This window comes from Uloborus diversus, chromosome 7 (genome assembly GCF_026930045.1).
Source record: "Uloborus diversus isolate 005 chromosome 7, Udiv.v.3.1, whole genome shotgun sequence".
Lineage (NCBI taxonomy): Eukaryota > Metazoa > Arthropoda > Arachnida > Araneae > Uloboridae > Uloborus > Uloborus diversus.
Window position 1 is genome coordinate 152655705 of NC_072737.1, and position 20394 is coordinate 152676098.

Sequence of the window (20394 nt, forward strand, 5' to 3'; positions counted from 1 at the left end):
ATACTTTTTAAACATAGGTGAAGCAAATATTCCTCCAGTAGCTCAAGAGTTAGTTGCTAGGTTGACGGAATCTGAAACCTGGCCTTCTGGAGACCTAGATACAAGCCAAGTTTCAGTATCTAGCCTTCCAGATGACGAAAAATCGGAAACCAACACTGCAGTCTTGGAAACTACAGCCATTTCAACGAAGGAGACTGTTTCTACTTTTGAAACCGGTGACAAGATCATTCCTTCTGCAGCAGAAAAACATGCTGAATCAGATAATTTTGGTAAGTTTTTTTTGCTCAAAAACAGATTGTTTCCTGCTGATAGTTATTTTTACATCATTTGCTTCTGTCGAAAATATAAATATTTACTGCTATTTTTTGCGCATCTTTATGTGACTTAAGGTTTTTTTTCTCTCAATTTATTCAAAAAATATGTTCACCGATATGTCGGTGATTAACTTCAGACAGTAAATAATGTCATACGAAATCACAGTGTAAAACGCCATTGCTTCACACAAAATACAAATGAGTTCTTTATTGATTTTATTATTTTCATATTTTTATTATTATGCGCTTCAGTCATTTAAATTGCTACTCCTTCGTCTGTAAATCAGTCCTACTGCTAAAGAGGTCTAGATGGCCTTCAATTTAAAAAATTAGTTTCACTTATTCAATTTCTGCAATTACGAGCCATTTATTCAACTTGTACGTTTCTTTAAATATAAAATGACCTTCATAAAATTGTCTTTAACTTTCTCCAAAAAGTACTCTTTAAAAAGTAGTTATCAGGCTGCATTTCAATATCTGTTCTAACTAACAGCTAATCACAACGCTAGAAAAATTGTCAATTTCAAGTAAAAAAGAAAAAGGAAGAGAAAAAATTACCACAAAAATATTTTATCTAAAAGTGAAAATTTAAGAGGTTGTGTTTTACTTTTAAGTTTGATAACGTTAGTTTTTCACAATTACTTATTTAAAGGCTCAATTCCACATAATGTTATTTATCATTTAATTTAATTAAATTGATTATTTATTTATTTTAGTGTTTTCTGCTTCTTTGCCTTGTGAATACTTTCAGCTGCTTCTTAACACACCAGCATAAACTCGGAGTACAAAAAATCTATTTTCAATTCCCAAATAAAACTGCACAAATCTTGGAAAAAATAAAAATATAAATGCACATTTTATCCATTTTAGTAAATCTAAATCGGAAAATTTGAGCCCATATAGATTTCTAATGTAATATTTTTTTATAATTTAAAAATTTTCGTCACGAAATTTTCTTCTCCAAGATAGAGTAGCTGTGAGAACAGTTTTATATGATTACAGTTTAAACAATGCAGTTGCTTTGATATTTTTTCTTTTTTAATAGTTTTTGTAGTGATTTGAGTTGGTATGTGATGATAAAAATAATTGCATTTTTGGACTTAAGAGTAGAGTAGATTTACACTTTGTATACAGGGTTCGTATCATGTGGTTGCAAGCTCAAAAGCTTTTAATAACATTTCTTGGTTTTTAATGAAATCCATTGTTAAGATTTGTTAAAAATGTACTATGTATTTTTATTTTAAAATCCTTAATAACATAGCATGTCATTAAAAAAGTGATGGACACGTCACTGATACACAGTGGTTCGTCACAAAGTGACATAATTGTGACGTATCTCAGAAGTCACGTCGTGATACAGAGGTGATATGTTTCGTGTGTCTTCACTGCAACGTCACTGCAACGATTAATTTGTGAGTCACTTCGTGACATTATAAAGACGTTACTGCAACGTCATTTTGCGACCTCACCGCTGACTGACATTCGGAAGTTACTTTAACCTGTTGTACGATTTAACCTGTAAACTCCACAGTGGCGTTTTGTAAGGGTCACGTGACAGGACTCTTAGGTGACCGCCATGAACACTTTGTGACAGTCACAATGGTCAGTCACAAAGTGGCAATAGAGGCGTTTCTTCGAAGTCACGCTAAAGGAAGGGTTTCTTTTTTTTTTTATTAAAGCTTTTGTTGATCTATCGAGAGCTATGCTAGATCTGTCTCTGCTATCAAGACCTTTTGTTTACCAGTTTCTTCGGACAAGGCTTCATAGTTTATCTGACCATCTAGATCAGGGGTCTCCAAACTATGGCCTGTAAACCAAAAAAGATCCGCGATTCTCTAAAACCTGGCCAGAGTTTACTTCTAGAAATTACCCTAGTCATAGTTACTAGATATATGTTTAATTCCACTGTCAGAGTTAAAGTTATCGGAGGTATTCGTCAGCGAGAGTTATTGGGGAATATTCTTAAGTCAATGAGAAACTTATGATGTTATATAAAATGTTTCTAACAGGCAGTAAACTGAATTTTTTCACGAATATAATTAATTTTAATTTAATGAGAAATTTCAATGTTATGAAGCTGGTAGCTACTTAAATGAATTTCCTGCGCTGATTATTCCATCATTTAGCAGATAAGAATTGAAGATTTTATGGAAAGTTTTAAACTTGTTTTTAAACTCTTGGAATGCCGTAACAACGCATATTGAAAAACATACTGACTACACATGAAAATTAGTTCTTATATAAAAATTTTTCATGTGATCCGGAACTATATTTTGTGCGGTAAACTGTCTCTATCTGCGTATTGGCCAGTGAGTCTCGAGAAATTTTTTAATTGGCCCTTTGGCCAAAATGTTTGGAGACCCTTGATCTAGATGAATGTGTTAATTAAACTTTTCATTTGTACTAAACCTTTCTGACAAGGTTTCTGGGAACTCGAATGGGGTGTTTTCCTTCAGTCAAAAGTACTATTTTTAGTCATTGAAATGGCTAGAATAAGCAAAAAAAAAAATAACATGGACCCAGAAAATACTTTCATTTTCCCAACAGTTTTTTTTTTTAAATTAATTTTTTAAAACGTCCGATTTTTCATACAAGGCATGGCCTTGATGACGTCACAAATGATGCACTTTGCCGCAACTTTCTACTACGTTTCCACGTCATGATAATCAAGCAGCGAATTACAATTGCGCTCTATGCTTGCTATCAACCATATCGTTGCCAATACACGTGAGTACAGATGCGAATTAAATATTTTGGACCGTGAATGGCAACACTGAATGGCATTTCATCATTTGTGATGTCATCGGCAGAGCGTTAAACGATGGAAGAGCACCGATTTAAGTAAATTTTTTAAAGTATTAAACTTAAACAAATTATTTTAAAAATGGTCAGATTCTATGTTTTTAAGCATGCTTTTTCGGAAAAAAATATTTTTAAAATTTTGGAAACGACCTCATTGTTATATACTAATATTTATTCCTTTTTTTTTTTTTTTTTTGAACTAATGCGCATAAAAATAATAGTAGATACAAAAAAAAAAAAAAAAAAAAAGAAGCAATTTCATGCAGGTCTTATGATGTAAAAATTCAAAAAAATATATCGGTTTGGTACTTTCCTACGAGATTGGACGGACGTCATCAGATAACTTTGTTTCTGAGACTAAGAAAATAATTAAACATTGTTTCTAGACAATTTTAAAATTTTAGTTAAATTTTTAGCACATTTCATGTTCTTGATAAAATTAATGAAACAAAATACTGCCTTTTGGAGTCATTTAAGGTGTTTCGTGCAGCTATCGATGCTTCTGTTATCAAGGAATTGCCCGAAATGATATTTAAAAAACATCTCTATTGTTCATTACAAATGAATTTGTACCAAAAGATTTCGGAAATTTTCAACTCATAGTACAATTATTTAGAAATGTGTATGTAACATTCTTTTTTCAGGAGTTCGTAGTCATGCAACCATTTGATCAATACGAACCCTGTTTGAATTTTAATAAAAGCATTTTGACATTTGTGAATAATCAAATTTTTCTTTCTTTTTGGGAAAAGCTAAAGCCTTGATATTTTTATGGCTTACTGCACTGAACTAATGCTAACTAACTTTATGCTACTAATAACACTCTTCAAAAGCTTTTTATCTAAAATAAATTTGCATTTATTACATTTTATATGCATATTAATCTTTTTCAAAGTTTCTCTATCCTGAGCCACCTTGAAAGAAATGTGTGTCTGAACTTTATGGCATGTAGTTGATTTATTCCATCCTTAGTATTCCCTCAATTTAATCCTTCTCCTATTTTTTAAAGCTTTTATCCTGCAAACTAGTTTAGCAGTTTCCCAAAATGTTTTGATTTGCTGCTTTTTTTGAAGAGCATGTTTTTTTACGATCAATGAATGTTTAAACTGTATCCAAAATGCACTTTCAGAAAGTACTTTCAAATAACATTAGTACATAGTTTTATGCATCAGAGCAGAAAAGTTTTAGAAAACAATTGATATGACAAGTGTTTGTTTTATTTCATTTCATTTTTTTCGGTTTTTTGTTTACTGATCTAAATTGACATTTTAACATTTAAAATAGAACAATATGAGACGTTTCTCTTATCGCGTAGACCATATATTTTCATTAATGTTTAAAATTGGTGTCTCAGTTTAAAGTAATCTTCAGGACCTTTTTGCAACACCAAGGAGACATCTAACTGGATCTGTATAGAGTTTCTATATTTTCCTTATACATTTTCGTTTTTAAAACTGTATGTGTATGTTTAACCATTGGGGGGGGGGGTGAAGGGAGCAGTAAAGGGACATGACGCAAACTGCACCATTTAAACTTTTTTTGGGGGGGGGGGTAGTATTTTCAAGGGATTTTTTACTCATCTTGTTCTTGATGGTATTCGTGATGGTAATAGGGAAAGGAGGGAAGGATGCCATCGGTCTTGGGGGAATGTGCACCCCCGGTTTACAGATGCTTCTTTCTATAACTGTGTCCCAGTGAGTGTCAAATTTCTAAACAGACGCAGTAAACAGCGACTCAGAGTGAATATTTTAGTTCTTATACATTTTTAATATATGTTTTAACAAAATAGCAGGAAAAATTCTGAATAGTAGCTCTCTGTATTGAAATTTATTGAAAAAAAAATATAATCTATCAAAATCTAACCTATCAATCTTTTGTTGCACAAATCGCATAATCTATATATTATTTATTTGGTAGTGACTCACAGAAAACGAAGATGACCACAGCATGGTGGGAATTCACTTCCGATAAATCGGGTGAAAAGATATCAGACTAAAGATCTTTTGTCGGACATCTTTTTATTAAACAATTGCATTAAAAGCTAAACTGTCTGCTGTTTGGAAAATGCCGAGGATAATTTCACAGTGTAACTAACAAAAGTTCTCCTTAAACTTTGTTATTGAATAAATATTATCACATCGTAGTAAACAAATAGCTTCAGTTTCATTTCATCTGAATCTTCCAATATCATTATGTAAGTGGTTAAATAGGGACATGTAAGTTGATGGGTGCTTGCGATGTAGGATAAAGTAAATATTGATAGTTGAAAGCGAACGATACGCTGTTTCATGTCTTAAACCTCATGTGGAAGAATTTACAAGAAATATATAACATGCTATAAAAATTAAACAGAAGTTTGGTGTACAACTATCAAATCCAAAATTTAAAATATTGAATTTTCTTAAACTTTCCGTCAATAACACGTAGGATGGTTGCTATTTTTTCTTTTTGTTTTTTGTGTTTTAAGCACTTAATGCATGAATCAAAATATGTCAAATAATTGTCAATATATAAAATAATATGTAAGAAAATAATTTATAACTAATGCAATAGAAAGTTGTATAATGCTGCTCATATAATTTTAATGAAAATTCTGGTGATAATAGTAAACCTCTATCATTATTTTCCTACGTATATGTAAGATATTGAGTTCTTAGCGACTAAGGAAGATCACAAGTATAATTTTTATTACATGGGAAATCTTAGAAATAATAAGAGTACTGGAATGTTTATTTACAAATTTAACTTAAAAAGATTAACTAAATTTAATTACTGTTTTATTTAAAGTAATAGCGGTATGATGTTAACTATTTTAAATAAATTTCTGCTAATGTAATAAATAAAAAGACGTTCGACAGCTAAAGTTATAAAGTAAAATAACGAGCCTTGTATTTCATCTCAAACTTAATACAGTGATTTAAAAGAGTATGCATATAACATAAATGATGCATTTTAAGCTTAAAATAGAAAATATTTTATGAAGAAACGGTTTGGTGCCGAGATTTGTCATTGGAACTCTGAGAATTGACAATAGGAAGAAAATAGGTTATAAAATGGCGGTTGTACCAACTACGACTAAGATAAATAAATACCTTTGTGCTGAATAGTAAAGTCAAAACAAACAACGTAAGTAGAAGCACAAATTTGTAAATTACCGCAGACACGTGTTTCGGCGTTACAGGGAACGCCTTTTTCAATGCAAAAAATAATGAGCTTATGGATGAAAAGACATCCGACAAAAGCCAAGAACAAAAAAGCATGCAGCTTAAAAGATAAAAACAGCGGATTAGCCAAACACCAATGACAAAGTTATAAACCGATCAGGAACCAATAGGAATGCAAGCAAAGGCCAGGAGCTTTCTCTTAGGTACGAACCCAGAAAGAAAGAATTCAATTGGACAAGGATTAAGCCGAAAAACTAAGTCTTTAACAGAACGGCTAACAGTATTAGCAAATACAGGTTTAGAAATTTTCGAGTTAAAGTCAATATTAGAAGCTATAAGATGCCGAATCGAATCTTTTTTCTGTATTTGCTAATACTGTTAGCCGTTCTGTTAAAGACTTAGTTTCGAATTCTGATCTGGTTGTTACCAAAGCTGACAAGGGTGGCCAAATTGTTGTTCTTGACAAATCATCTTATGTTGATAAAACTTATGATTTGATTTCTTCTGGGCCATATATTGAAATTTCTAAAGATCCTAGTGATAAAGAGTTAAAAACTATTGCATCTGCTGTTAAGTCTGTTAAGTCTATTCCTTCAAATGTTAAACGCTCTGTTGTTCCATCTATTGCTAATTGTGCTAGATTTTATGCTTTACCTAAGGTGCATAAAGCTGGTATTCCTTTCAGGCCGATTGTTTCCAATATTGGTACGGCTTCGTACAAACTTGCAAAATATTTAGTCTCTGTGTTTTCTCCCCTTAGGAGTCACAATTTATTTACTATTAAAAATTCTGTTGAGTTTGTTAAAAAAATTCATACTTTCGTTCCAAATAATTCTTTTATGGCTTCTTTTGATGTTAACTCTTTATTTACGAACGTTCCCGTCGAGGGTTCATTGTTATGCCTTCGTAGAAGACTTTCTGAATTTCATTTCACCAATACGGAAATTGAGGATTTAATTTTCCTTACCGGTACTTGTCTTAAGCAATGTTCTTTTGTTTTTAATGGGAATTTTTATATTATGTTAGATGGTCTGGCTATGGGTAACCCACTTAGCCCCATTCTTAGTGATATTTACATGCATTATTTTGAGGTTAAGCTGTTCCAAAAACTGCAGTTCCAATTTTATGTTCGGTATGTTGATGATTGTTTTGTTCTAATGAACCAGAATCAGTTTGAGAGTGATGAGGTTTTATCTATTTTAAACTCCATTGATCCTCATATTCAGTTTTCTTGTGAGAAAGAACGGAATAACTGCATTTCATTTCTTGATGTACTTGTTTCTCGTACTGAAATTGGTTTTGAAACTACTGTTTATCGCAAACCTTTTGCTGTCTCTTTACCTCCTCATAGACTATCGTCTCATCCTCCAAATCAAAAATATTCTGCTTTCAATTCTCTTGTTTATCGCGCAATTAATATTTGTTCTTCGTCGGAACTTCTTAAAGTGGAACTTAATTATCTTAAAGCTGTGGCAATTGATAGAGACTATCCCCCAACTTTGATTGATTCCATTTATAAAAAACTTTCAAATAAATCCCAAACTAATGTTCTTAACCGAACCTTCATCAAAAAGAATTTGGTTGTTTTGCCATTCTTTCCATCTGTAAGCTATCAGGTTGCTAAGATTCTAAAACGTTTCCAATTCCAGGTGGTGTTCTCTCCTATTAATAAACTTTCATTCTCTTCTCTTAAAGATCCTATTCACCCTCTTAATTGTTGTGGAATTTATAGAATTAATTGTAGTTGTAAACTTGCCTATATTGGACAGACTCGGCGTGCTTTAAAAATTCGCTTGAAAGAGCATCAAAATTATGTGAAAAAACAACAATTAAATAAGTCTAGTATTGCTCAACATTGTTGGGATTCGAATCACTCTTTTGATTTTAACTCTTATCAGATTATCCAAAAATGCCCCAATTCATCAGATCTTGACTTTTGGGAATCCTTTCATATTTTGAGGAACAGTTCTAACTTAGTTAACGATCTTAGTTCAGTTCCATATTTTTCTAACATTTGGCTCCCATATCTTTAATACTCCCCTTTTTTCCCACTCATTTTTATCTATCTTCCTTTGTTTATTTTTACCTTTATGTCTTGATTGACACCCCCCCCCCCCCCCCCCCCCCAATTTTCTTCTATTTATCTTTATTTTTCCTTTTTTCGAATATTTTTTGTTTCTGTTTATTTTATTTCATGGTTTTCCATTCTGCTTTTCCTTTCTTGCGGTTCACGGTTACTGACAATTTCTTTTCTTTTTTTTTTTAAGCTTCGGCTTAATCCTTGTCCAATTGAATTCTTTCTTTCTGGGTTCGTACCTAAGAGAAAGCTCCTGGCCTTTGCTTGCATTCCTATTGGTTCCTGATCGGTTTATAACTTTGTCATTGGTGTTTGGCTAATCCGCTGTTTTTATCTTTTAAGCTGCATGCTTTTTTGTTCTTGGCTTTTGTCGGATGTCTTTTCATCCATAAGCTCATTATTTTTTGCATTGAAAAAGGCGTTCCCTGTAACGCCGAAACACGTGTCTGCGGTAATTTACAAATTTGTGCTTCTACTTACGTTGTTTGTTTTGACTCAACTACGACTGTTTGAGTTCATTTTTGGTTTTCAAATAAAAAAAATAATTGCCAAAAAAAAAAAAATTAGTTTGGTTATACTAATTTGTCTTTAGAGATATAAATGACCAATGCAACTTATTTTTAAGTGAAATATTCATAAAATAGACTAGTCATTAAAATCGTTTAGACGCATGTATCACTTTAAATTAAAATATAATTATGTCAGATTAATATTTATATTTAACAAGGGATTTTATTTTAAATCTTCATACGAAAAAAAACTTCAGCTTTAAATAGTAAATGAAGTCGTTATACTCAAGTTATTTATTTGTAAACAATAGTTTTAAAAGTTTTTTTTTTTTTTTTTTTACTGGTAAATCGCATTCAATTCCCAATAAGTAATAACTGGATAGACAACTTTGTTTCAAAATAACAAGAAGTTCTGTCTAGAACTAGACGAGCCTACTTTCCCGTATACCCATACTACTTTCTAGTACCTGATCAATATTCTCAAAAATAGCTAAAATCGCAATTTTTTTAAACATATTTTAAAAAAAAAACTAAACCTGATTTCTAGGAATAAAATATTCCTCACTCATCTAAAAAAAGTAGATGCGTAAAAAAAAGCAGCAACTTTTAAACAAAGCAGCTAATACACTTTTTTTCCATTAAAAAAGCTTTAACAGCTTTCAAAACGAAAAAATATTAATTAAAATTAATAAGCTCATTAAAAAAAATTATCATATCAAAAAAAAAATCGTTTCTTTTTCCCCTGTTGCCCAAAACAATTTTTTTTATGAATTAATGCACTTACCAAAATTAATAAAGACAATAAAATGTCAACTTCAAGAAATAATTTTCAATGTCAAAAAAAAAAAAAAAAAAAATCGTCTGCGCATATCTTTATGTAGAAACATAAATGACTTCGAGTTGATTCGCCGAAAACTGAATACCTAAATTAAAATTTAGCGTAAAAATAAAAACAAGTCAGATCAACAATAATTATTTCACAGTCAAAACTATAGCTGCGGAGTCGGAGTCGGAATCAATCTCATTTTGGGGTAAAGGAGTCGGAGTCGAATATCCAAGAATCGAATTCAGTCATTTGTCCTCTGTGTATAAATTTTTGGCAAAGCTACGAAGTCAGAGTCGAAGTCGGGGAGTCGGAGTCCGATTAATTGTCGGGCACAGGAGTCGGAGTCGGGGTCGAGTGCCCCCTAAATTCTCGGAGTCGAAGTCTGGAGTTTGGCGTCGTATTTCCAACAAAATTTGTTTGAAGTAAATCCGCCTTCAAGTACGGAATCTACATTGACTTTCAGTTTTCCCGTAGGCGCTAATGTTAAGGGATTTGAACTGTTCAAAATTGAACGGAAAATTGTTCAAATCAAAAAGATATTTTATATACAAGTTTTTCATCAAACACTTTTTCCTACAAAGTTTGTTTGAAGCAAATTCGCCTCATGGTTTAGAATTGCCTTCAATTTCCCCGTAGGCGCTAATGTTAAGTTTTTTTGAACTGTTCAAAATTGAACAAAAAATAGTTCAAATCAAAAAGTAAAATATGGGAATGAGATGTCCTTGCCAAGATCTTTCGAACAAAAAAAAGTTTGTTCGAATCGGACTATTCATTCAAAAGTTATTAGGGGGGGGGGGACAGACAGACAGACAGACCGACAGACATTTTTCCCCATCTCAATACCCTACTTTCCAATTTTTAATTTTTCGATATTTATTCAATTATTTTATTTATTTTTGACTTTTTTTTGTTTTTTGCGATATTTTTAAGATTCATTAAGCCTTCTTTCATGCTTTTTTCTTCTTTTTCTGACTTTTACTGGGAAAGTAGGCTAAAAAGGGGGAAATTAGACAAGGGAGGGTGTACTCTTAACAACAGCACGTTTGCCTATGCTATGTATCATTTTGACTGCTTTAAACTTTTTTGTTACATAATTTACCGGTAAATTTTTTTTGAAAATGTGCTACCGAATATTTTTGGTTACATTTCAAGCTTTTAAGAACTAAGAAATATTTATCCGTTTCAGAAAATAATTCTCTGAAACCAGTTTTTGGTTCGTAAGTTCAATATTTTCACAAAAAATAAAGCACGCAATAAGTTCATCGTCTTTTTCTGGAAAGAAATTGGTTTTATTACTGTCTCTTACATATGAGGCAGTGAGAAGCAAAGGGATGTAAATGGCAAAATTAAACATTTGGACATAACCAGTACAAATGGTAAGTGAACCTCTCCTCTGTCTTGGGGCAAGATATGGTACTAGTAGCCCTGGTAGTTGCTGTTATACAGCATGATTTAGAAAAAAATTTCAATGAAAGCCTACCTAGGAGCTAATCTTTAAACGCGTTTTATTCAAAACTTGAAACTGTCCACCTGCATTCCTTTGCTTCGCATTGCCTCATATATGGTTTAAATTGAAGCTCTCCTGACTTAAATACGAATATATTGCAGTAAAAATATTTCAGTAACTGCATGTACAAATTGACTGACACAATAAAAAATATTCCGAATCCTAAATGAACAAATGAAGCTTTTCAGTTTCCTTGGAAAAAAAAAATTCTTTAAAATATGTTTAACAAAACTGAAATGCTTTTAACCATAATAAATTGAAATGGTTAAAAAAACTGTAACCCAACATTTACTTAGTTAATTATATGAACTAAAAATATCATCGCTAAGCATATTTTCATTCTTTTTGATGTGATACCGGGGTTAAGATTTTGTTGTTTTGAATCGATTTATGACAAACGATTTTTTCATTTTGATACGTTTAAGACACGTAATATCACTCTAAAAGTGTATTTCAGAGTGATATTACATGTTACGAGTTTGAAATAAATGGCGCTGTGATTGTCATTTTTTTACAAAGAAATATGAAAAGTGTAATCAGGGTTAACATTTTTCTACGATTTGACACTTAACATGGTAATTAAATTAATGTTATGTAGCATCCAGTTGCTCTTTGCTGTTTTCTTCTGAACAAAATATAAAACTTACACATCACTCATTCATTTACTCGATTATATTTTCACTTTTATCTGGTCAATTTGATGTTCAAGTTTACGAAAACATAACTAAAACACGAGGTGTTTTGATTAAAATGGGATTATCTCAAATTATTTTTTTATGTTTGGATAATACATGGAAAATGTTTTTGATACAGCGTTTTAAATTGTTAAATAAACGGATTTTGAAAGAAAGAAATTTTAATCAAAGTAAACAGTTTTAAAATTTTGCTCATGAAGAAAATCATTTAATGTACTTTTTTTTAAAAAAGATTTTTGAGTTTTTAATTGATGTAATGTACTTACTAACTGCCGAAGGAATGCTCCAATAATGGAGCCTTAGCTTTAATAAGTGATTCAGGTGTCACTGTAGCTTCTGCATTAGATTTTATTTTGAGCAGTGTAGTAGAAGCATGATATGATTTATCGTTATTAGCTTGTAGATTGCCATCCCTTTTCTCAATTACCAAATTATCTTTGCTCAATAGTTCCAGTGGAAATTCTTATTTGTTAATTCTTTATGTTTGCATGTATGATGTGGCAAGATTGAATTCATAGGTGGCTGAAATCCATATTACTTCTTGCTCAAAACATATTTTATCGAAAACTTCCAGAACTCGAGGAGGACCTCGAAGAAGAAACGCTATCTCCAACAAAGTTCAAGGACCTGTGCTCAAAGAAAGTGTCTCCAACAAAATCGATTTTTGAAACAAAGATACTGTTGTCCTCCAAACTCCCAGTAGGTGCACAGCTGACGACACCAGAAAAGTTGATATGTCTTCAAGAATTGCCACTTTCCCCTGTGAAAGAAGTTTCTGAGATTGAGACGAAAGAAATGTGTACAAGCCCATGTTCAGAAAAAGTGGAGAGCATCAAACCAAATCAACTAATCTCAACAAGAAAAGGCTTCAGAACTCGAAAACGTTTAAGCCCTATTCATGATGGAAGCAAATTTGAGCAGAAATTGCCTTGTAGAGTAGACAAAGGTTTGAGCCCCATTGCTGTTCTGACTGCTGGACCATCGGGAATAGAAAAAGAAGAAAGCGAATACTTTGTGCAGACTTACGATGCCCCTCCAATGCAAGCTCCACATAGCGAGACTGGCAAGTTTTGTTCTAAAAGCACAGAAATGTCTCCTAAACCTTTTACAGACGTTCGGACTCTGTCCAAAGAGCTAGATATTAAATCGTCTGTTGTAGAAGACTTCTTAAAATCAGAAACTGTTTTTATGGACGTCGATGATCATGGTGAGTCCTTACAAGCAGAAAACTCTGCCACATCAAGGGAAAAGGAAGCGTTTTCCGAATCACAATTTCCAAAGAAAAACGAGAATGAACAAATTTCAAATGATTTCTTGATTAAACTTGAAAAATCAACCAGTCCATTGTCCGATATTATGTTAGATACAGGTATAGGGACAGATTCTCCTGTAACTGCTGACACTGCGAGTAGTCCATTTTTGCCTGATAATTTATCACCGTCCAGTTTGAGTTACGCATCTAATATAGCTCAAACTCACAGAGAAAACACTTCTACCCAAACCATCCAAATAGAAATGCATTCGGCTCATACGAGTCCGCTTGATGGTCCATTTTCCCTCCACTCTAATATATCGTACTGTCCAACAGAGAGCAGCTTAAAGTCCGATTCATTAGACGATATCAGCCGAACTTTAGGCACACCAAGTTCTGACAACGTCGAACCAGATGCTGGAGTTGATTTAAATGATATGGCTCCTCAGCATAAATTGCGAGATCTGACAAAATCAACTGTGAAAGAATTTCTTGAAGAACATACAGAAATAGATCCCCAAGGCGACAGTAGTGATGTTGTTGAAGTGGATGATCTCTCGATTTTGCATGATATTGGTTCAAAAAGTATTCGTCCAAACGATTCTGAAACTGTAAATAAAATTTTAGTTATTGAATCATTTCGGAATGTTTTTGCTACGCAACCCCCTTTTTCTGTCGTTGGTTCTCCAAAACGAATACCTTCCAAAAAGTCCACAGAATGTGATAAAAGGAGAAAAAAAGAATTTGAAGCAGGAGCAGAAGATAAAATTTTTACTTTGCATGATCAGTTATTGTCTGAAGAAAGTGCGCTAGAGAGTAGTACTGACTCTGGAGTTGACTTGAAGGAAGTTCATCATGGCAAATCCTCGGTATCTGACATTTATTCTGAGAAATCATTTTCGACAGAAAAAAATGTATCAGAATCAGAACGACGAGATGAAGAAGGAATTTCCGTTGGTGAAACATCGTCCAAATCTACAAGAAAGGTAGACAAATATTCACATCATATTGATGTACCGGAACAAATTAAAAGAGTAGAAGAACAAATATTAACTAGCACAGCTGAGTACAGCCATGTCAAAACTGTAAATATTGATGCTGTATACATGCAAGAAATATATGATCCAGTCATTCAAACAAGTACTAGTGTTATTCCTTCGAAGGAAAACGAAACCTTTTGTTATTCTAAAGATGAGCTTGTTACAGAAGAACTTTGCATAAAAAAGACTTCTGATATCTATCTCGAAGACAAAATTATAGATGAAAAAACAATTTCCGCAGCAGCTCATTGCTTAAGTGAAGTAGATTCGAGGATTAAACCCGAAAGTAGTTTGCATAAAACTCCGGATTTCATTAAACATGTTGAAGAAGAAATAATCATTGAATCTAAGAAGTCCGGTTTTTCTTCTTCTAGTCCATCAATAGACAATTTTTACATGCAAGAGATCTTTGATGCATCACCAAAATCTGCTGAAGTGCGTGATGATACCTTAAGTTACGATAGTAGAGGGGAAGAGGTAAATGAAAAATCCATAGTTCCCAGCACTACCAGTCTCTCATTCGAGGGAACAGATTTCCCAAATCTCGTGTCGGCTGAAAATAGTACTCACAAGCAGCAACTAAGTTCAGAAAGTGAGGTTAGCTCTTCAGAAACATCTAACACGGGAAACCTTACAGAAAGGGAAGCATTATCTAATGTTGTTGATGAAATATTCTGTGAAGTGGAAAAAGATAGTGGTTTATGCAAACAATTAAATAGTATAGGCAGCTCAAAAGTGCTAATATCAGAAGCTACGGTGATAAGAGATAAAAGAAAATCAGGTATAATTTCGGAAGACAAAATAAATGTACCTAAACTAGAACAAAGTGACAGTACTGACGCTACTATTGAAGGTAAGACAACATTTTTTAAATGTTTTTCATCATGAGCTAACTTAAATGGAACATATTATTTTGTAGGAGTATTTCAGAAGATTTTAATTGATTTTCAGCTAATTTTCTAATTTACCTGTTTTCAATCAATAGTATTTTACAGATTTATTCATCTGTATTTTTATACCGAAGAGAACCACGAAATTATTTTGAGAATATTGGTAAAAATTTAGCATCACATTTTCGATACAATACAGTTAACATTTCGTTCTAACTTTAATCACATTTAGGGTTTGACTTTTGTTTTTGGTAAAAAATTACTGCGAATCAAACGGGATTTTGGGGGGTTAATAAAAATCTTCAGATGTCCAAGATTGACGAAAACAAATTTAAACAAACCCAAAATAGTGCAATCAATACACTTGTAAGAAGTAAGAATTAAGTATCAGTTAATATTCAGCTCATTTTCTTATTTATAGATTCATCTGAATATGAGGTATGGCCCTCGCGTAAAAAAAGGCACCAACTGATTTAAGGTATTTGTGAAAACAAAGTATTTTCCAAGTTTATGCGTCGGTACTGGCTATTGAGCTATTTACATTAAGGTTAGACAAGACAAGAAAACAGCAATTCGACTGTTTTAGAAAAGTGCCTTTTTCATTTTGCTATTGGTCTCTAAGTCTAAAAATGATCTCAGTTTTCGTCTATCACGTCAAGTTTTCGAGCTACTTAGAACTAAGGCCCCTATATGTACGAACCGACGCATCAGCTTAAGATCAGCCTTTTTGGATCGGAGCGCGTGTTTGAGTGGTTGTCTTTTCTGGTGAGTTATCGCGTTGGTGATTCTTCACTGTAAGCAATTATTAGCGGCACGTGAATTGTTTATAAAATAAAATATTTTCTTCTGCGAATTTGGCGAAATCCGAAACTTTGCTGTTGGTAATCCAAGCAGTTCAACAATGAAAAATCCGATCCAAAATGGCTAAAACTTTAGCTGATGCGTCGACCTATCTATATAGCGACTCTACTTAGAACCAACCAATTCACAAATATAGGAATGTTTTTTTTTTTTTTTTTTTTAATGGAGGAAGAAAGGGGGAAAAAGATAGCAGCAACTATCCACATAGCTTACACAAAATTAAAAAAATACCTTTATATCTTACTGATGAACACGGGCATATTTTACATTCCTTACTGAAGAAATATCTTTTTCTGCCTCTATAAAGTGAATTATAATTTTTCACAAGCAATAATATATAGTTTGAAAAAGAAGCAGTGTATTTCAATTTGAAAAGGTTCTCAGGTAGGACATGCAACGTTTTAAAATGTCAGTCACAACATTGACAACCATTTGAAAAGGTTTATGAACCCAAGTGTGTTATCTGGGGTAACGTCAGTCATTAAGTGAGCGATAGATGTTAGATATGCGCTCTACAGCAGAAAGTGGTTCCATTCACCCAATGTGTAGAGAAAAAACATGACGGTAGATAGTAGGCAGTCTCAGCATTGACAACCATTTGAAAAGGTTTATGAAGCCAAGTGTGTTGTCAGGGGTTACGTCAGTCACTAGGTGAGCGATAGATGTTAGATATGCGCTCTACAGCAGAAAGTGGTTATGTTCACCTAATGTGTAGAGAAAAAACATGACGATAGATAGAAGAAGAAAATTCCCCAAGTCTACATGGGTTAAGTGTCTCTAGATCTATGGAGATTTGACCCAACTCTTAGGGAGATATGACCCTCTTTATGAATGTAAGAACACTCATAGATATTGAAAGTAAAGACGCAGGTTGATGGTGTTTTTTGCTTTAATGATGGATACTTGAAGTGAATGAAAACAATTGTTCATTCTTTAGGTGAAGTGTTACGAATTTTTTTTAACTAATCTTGTTCGACATCAGGAGAAAAGCAGAAGTCTAATTCAATGAAGTAAGAAATAATAACGTCAAAAAGCACGGATGTCTTTTCATCCATAAGCTGAGTTATTATTATTTTATTTATTTATTTATTTGCATTGAAAAAAAAAACGTTCCATGTAACGCCGAAACACGTGTCTGCATTAAACTGCAATTTGTGTTTTTTGACGTTGTTATTTCTTACTTTACTTTTCAACACAAAAGTCTCTATTTATCTAGTTAAATACTTTATGAGCTCAGACCTAAACAATAGTTTATTTGTTATTTCATTAAGTAACAAAGCATTGGGCTTAAAGATGAACAGTATTTTAGTTATTTGTCAAATAAAAACAATTTATTGAACCAAAATATTCTAGTTATTCATTAAGTTAAAAAAATCATGCCTTCATATTCACAATATTGCTTGAATAAAATTAAGTCATTAAGACCTAAATCACAATATTTTCTATAAAACCTCATTGAAAAAACATCAAATTAAAACAAAAGCATCATATTAGTCTCTGGATCAAATATCCTAATTAAGTTGGGGGAAAGCTCCCTAGGTAACTTTCTTCTGTTTACCTTAACTTTTTAGCAACTTAGATAAAAGTTATATAAAACAACTGCATAATCATATATAACTAGAAAACTGACTAAAATATGTATACTTTTAAAATTCATTTCCCTCAAAACTGTAGGTTAAAAATCAACAAATTTCAAAATGTTCGAATTTTACTTAAGAGCTGCAGTTTATTTAGCGCTGAATTTCTTGAAAACCACTAAAATTTCTGAAATGGCTTCGCCCTGAAACATACTGTTGTGTGATTGGTTAACCAGTAATATGTACGTACAAATTTTTCACTAAATATCCTTTTCATGGAAAAAATCCCTATGAGTCAAGTCTTCTATGGGTGAAACCTCCCTAGTTTTCCCTACAGTAGTTTGAAAATTCCTTTTTACGTGTAATAATTAAACTTAATTTAAGGCCAGGAGAGTGACATGAAAACCTTGGGACAAACTTGAAAATGATACATATCTTAATTATTTAAATAATTAAATATATTAAGTTAATTATATTTTACACTTTTTAGTATGCATAGATTAATAGATTAAAATTTAATTTCTGGAATGTTTGTATAAAATTTTGAAATAACTTAAGTGCTTATGCGAAAAAAAATTCAAATATACGAAGAATTTTGATCATTTTTCTAGACATTACGCTTTTGTTTTGAAAAATGTAATTCTTTACTTAGAAAAAACTGAAGTAGATGGAAGTGGATCAACAACACACATTATTCAAAGGACAACACATATGACTATTGTCGGTAAAACTCCAGACGGCATTTCAGTTGGAGAAGGTAAGACAGAATATATTTTTTCGTCCTATTTAGTACAACATTTCGTTCTCAAATGCATGCATTACCTTTATTAACGCTGCATATGTTTTTATGTAAAACAGTTGCAAAGTCTTTCAGTTGAGTAAAACTTGGAAAAGTTTTGATTAGGAAGGTTCCAGCCAACTATACCAAATTTCGGCGATATCAGTTCAATATATTAACCCTGGGAGAGATTACGTCTGATTGAAAACCTTTGTTTCTCAAACAATGTCTTCTCAACTCTTAGTTTTTGTGGCTGTCCATATAAATGACAACGCACTTTTTTTCAACATTTTTGACCCCCTCTTCCCTCTGTCACAAAGTTTCACGCTAAACCTTACCTACTTCCCTCCCCTTGTCACGTGCCATGCTCTTTTTTTTTTTTAACATAGTTCTCTAGAAAAGATGGGATGTGACACTTCTTGCTATCCCCTCCCTTCCCCTCGTCTAAAATTGTTACAGACCCTCCCTCGTAGAGTGACATCATTCGTGGACGAACTTGGTTTTACAAAGGTGGCGATTTCTCTTAATGATCAAACGTGGTGACTACGACGATGCGAAATAGATCTAGGAATTTAATTTAGCAGAGCTTAAAAGTTACTTAATAAACTGTACTTAATTACATTAAACTTTATGTATCCAAGAGTGTTCGAGCAAAATAGATACTCAAAGAGTGTTTAACCTGTCGCACAATCATATGACTCCAACAATGTTCTGCGTCTTGAAAAATCCCCAGACCATGGCGGGATTTGAAAACGAATTTTTGGCGTGTGCGTTTATAAACTTAGTGGCACCCTGTCCGATGTGGGGGAAGGGGGGGGGGCACATCCCTCCCATCTGGTTTCATTCCAGTTAGAGCTCGTTTATAACATAAGACCTTCAATAGTCAAAAGAACTGTTTGCGTCATCGGCAGCACTCTACTAAACCCTGAACTTTTCCCAAAACAGTTAGTTTTCATTATCGTTTTGGTGCCGATCACTTTGCGAGTGCACCGCTGCTATCAAGATAAAAGTAAGCAAGTCCTTTGTCTGCAAAAAAAAATCTAAATATTGGGCCCTAGGTGTCCAATACCTTTAAGTTTCCTTTCTTCGTAATGCGTTTTGTCGATCGTGTGCACCTTTTTGGATACATCCAGTCTCGAGGGTATGCATAAGGAATGCAAAAAAAAAAAAAAGTATTATGTAGCTAATTTACTTATATTAAAGTATAAAATTGAAGCATTATTTGTTCAAAACACAAGATGACCACTTTATTAAAGTCTGGCTCTCACAAATTGACTTCAAAGTGTTTAGGCTTAAACAGTTCCGTTTGTTAAAATGGACGTGATGAAAGCTGGTTCGCCTTGTTCATAACGGTTATTGCAGTTGCATCAATCTAAGAATCTGTCCTCTTTCAACACAGACATAAATGAGCTCATCCAAGATCACGCGCTTTTTTTCTGAGTCAGACTGTATAATTCACATTCCTTACATTCCCCAGTCATAGCAGAACGTTGTTGTATTTAAGGCTTTGTGTTGTACTGTATGAATGTATTTTATACATATGATTGAGGGGGAGATGTAAACAAGGCCCTGACAGAGAACAACTAAAAGCTGGTTTTTATATGAATGATTTTTTTTTCTATTATTTAGAATTAAAAATAGAGTTATACCTATTAATTAGTTCATTTATTTTAATTCTGTCTTTCTTGGTCATAATTAGCTCTGATGGTGAGTAAATATATGTTTATAGTGTGGAGAGGGGTGGGGAGAGCAAAATTTTAACAGAACTGGAATCCCACTGCCTGTCAATCGGACCCTGGCGCACGCATGCCATGTTACACTTGTAATTTAACTGAAACTACTTCCTTTTTTTTCCAAACTGTATTTAAAATTTGTTTTAATAAATACAAATGACCTTGGTAAAATAATAAATCAGTAATAAAAATAAGCGGTGAGGAAATCCCCAAACGTTGTGAAATTCTAAATATTATTAGAATGTGAGATTGAAAACACATATTGTTAAAACATACTTTGAATTTTAATTCTTTTAAGTCCATATTCTTGCATTTATATAGCAACTAGTTGCTTTAAGCACGCTTAAACACAGTTCTTACTTTAGATTT

General features: G+C 32.8%; 1 protein-coding gene across 1 annotated transcript in view; it reads left to right on the plus strand.

Moving 5' to 3' along the window:
• Window positions 1-20394, plus strand: part of LOC129226948 (ankyrin-2-like) — a 227201-nt gene that overhangs the window by 177962 nt on the left and 28845 nt on the right. The window contains exons 39-43 of the mRNA XM_054861576.1: window positions 18-269; window positions 13006-13101; window positions 13483-13731; window positions 14338-14967; window positions 18167-18271. Of these exons, the coding sequence (XP_054717551.1) occupies window positions 18-269; window positions 13006-13101; window positions 13483-13731; window positions 14338-14967; window positions 18167-18271 (1332 nt within the window). The remainder of the gene's footprint in view (window positions 1-17; window positions 270-13005; window positions 13102-13482; window positions 13732-14337; window positions 14968-18166; window positions 18272-20394) is intronic.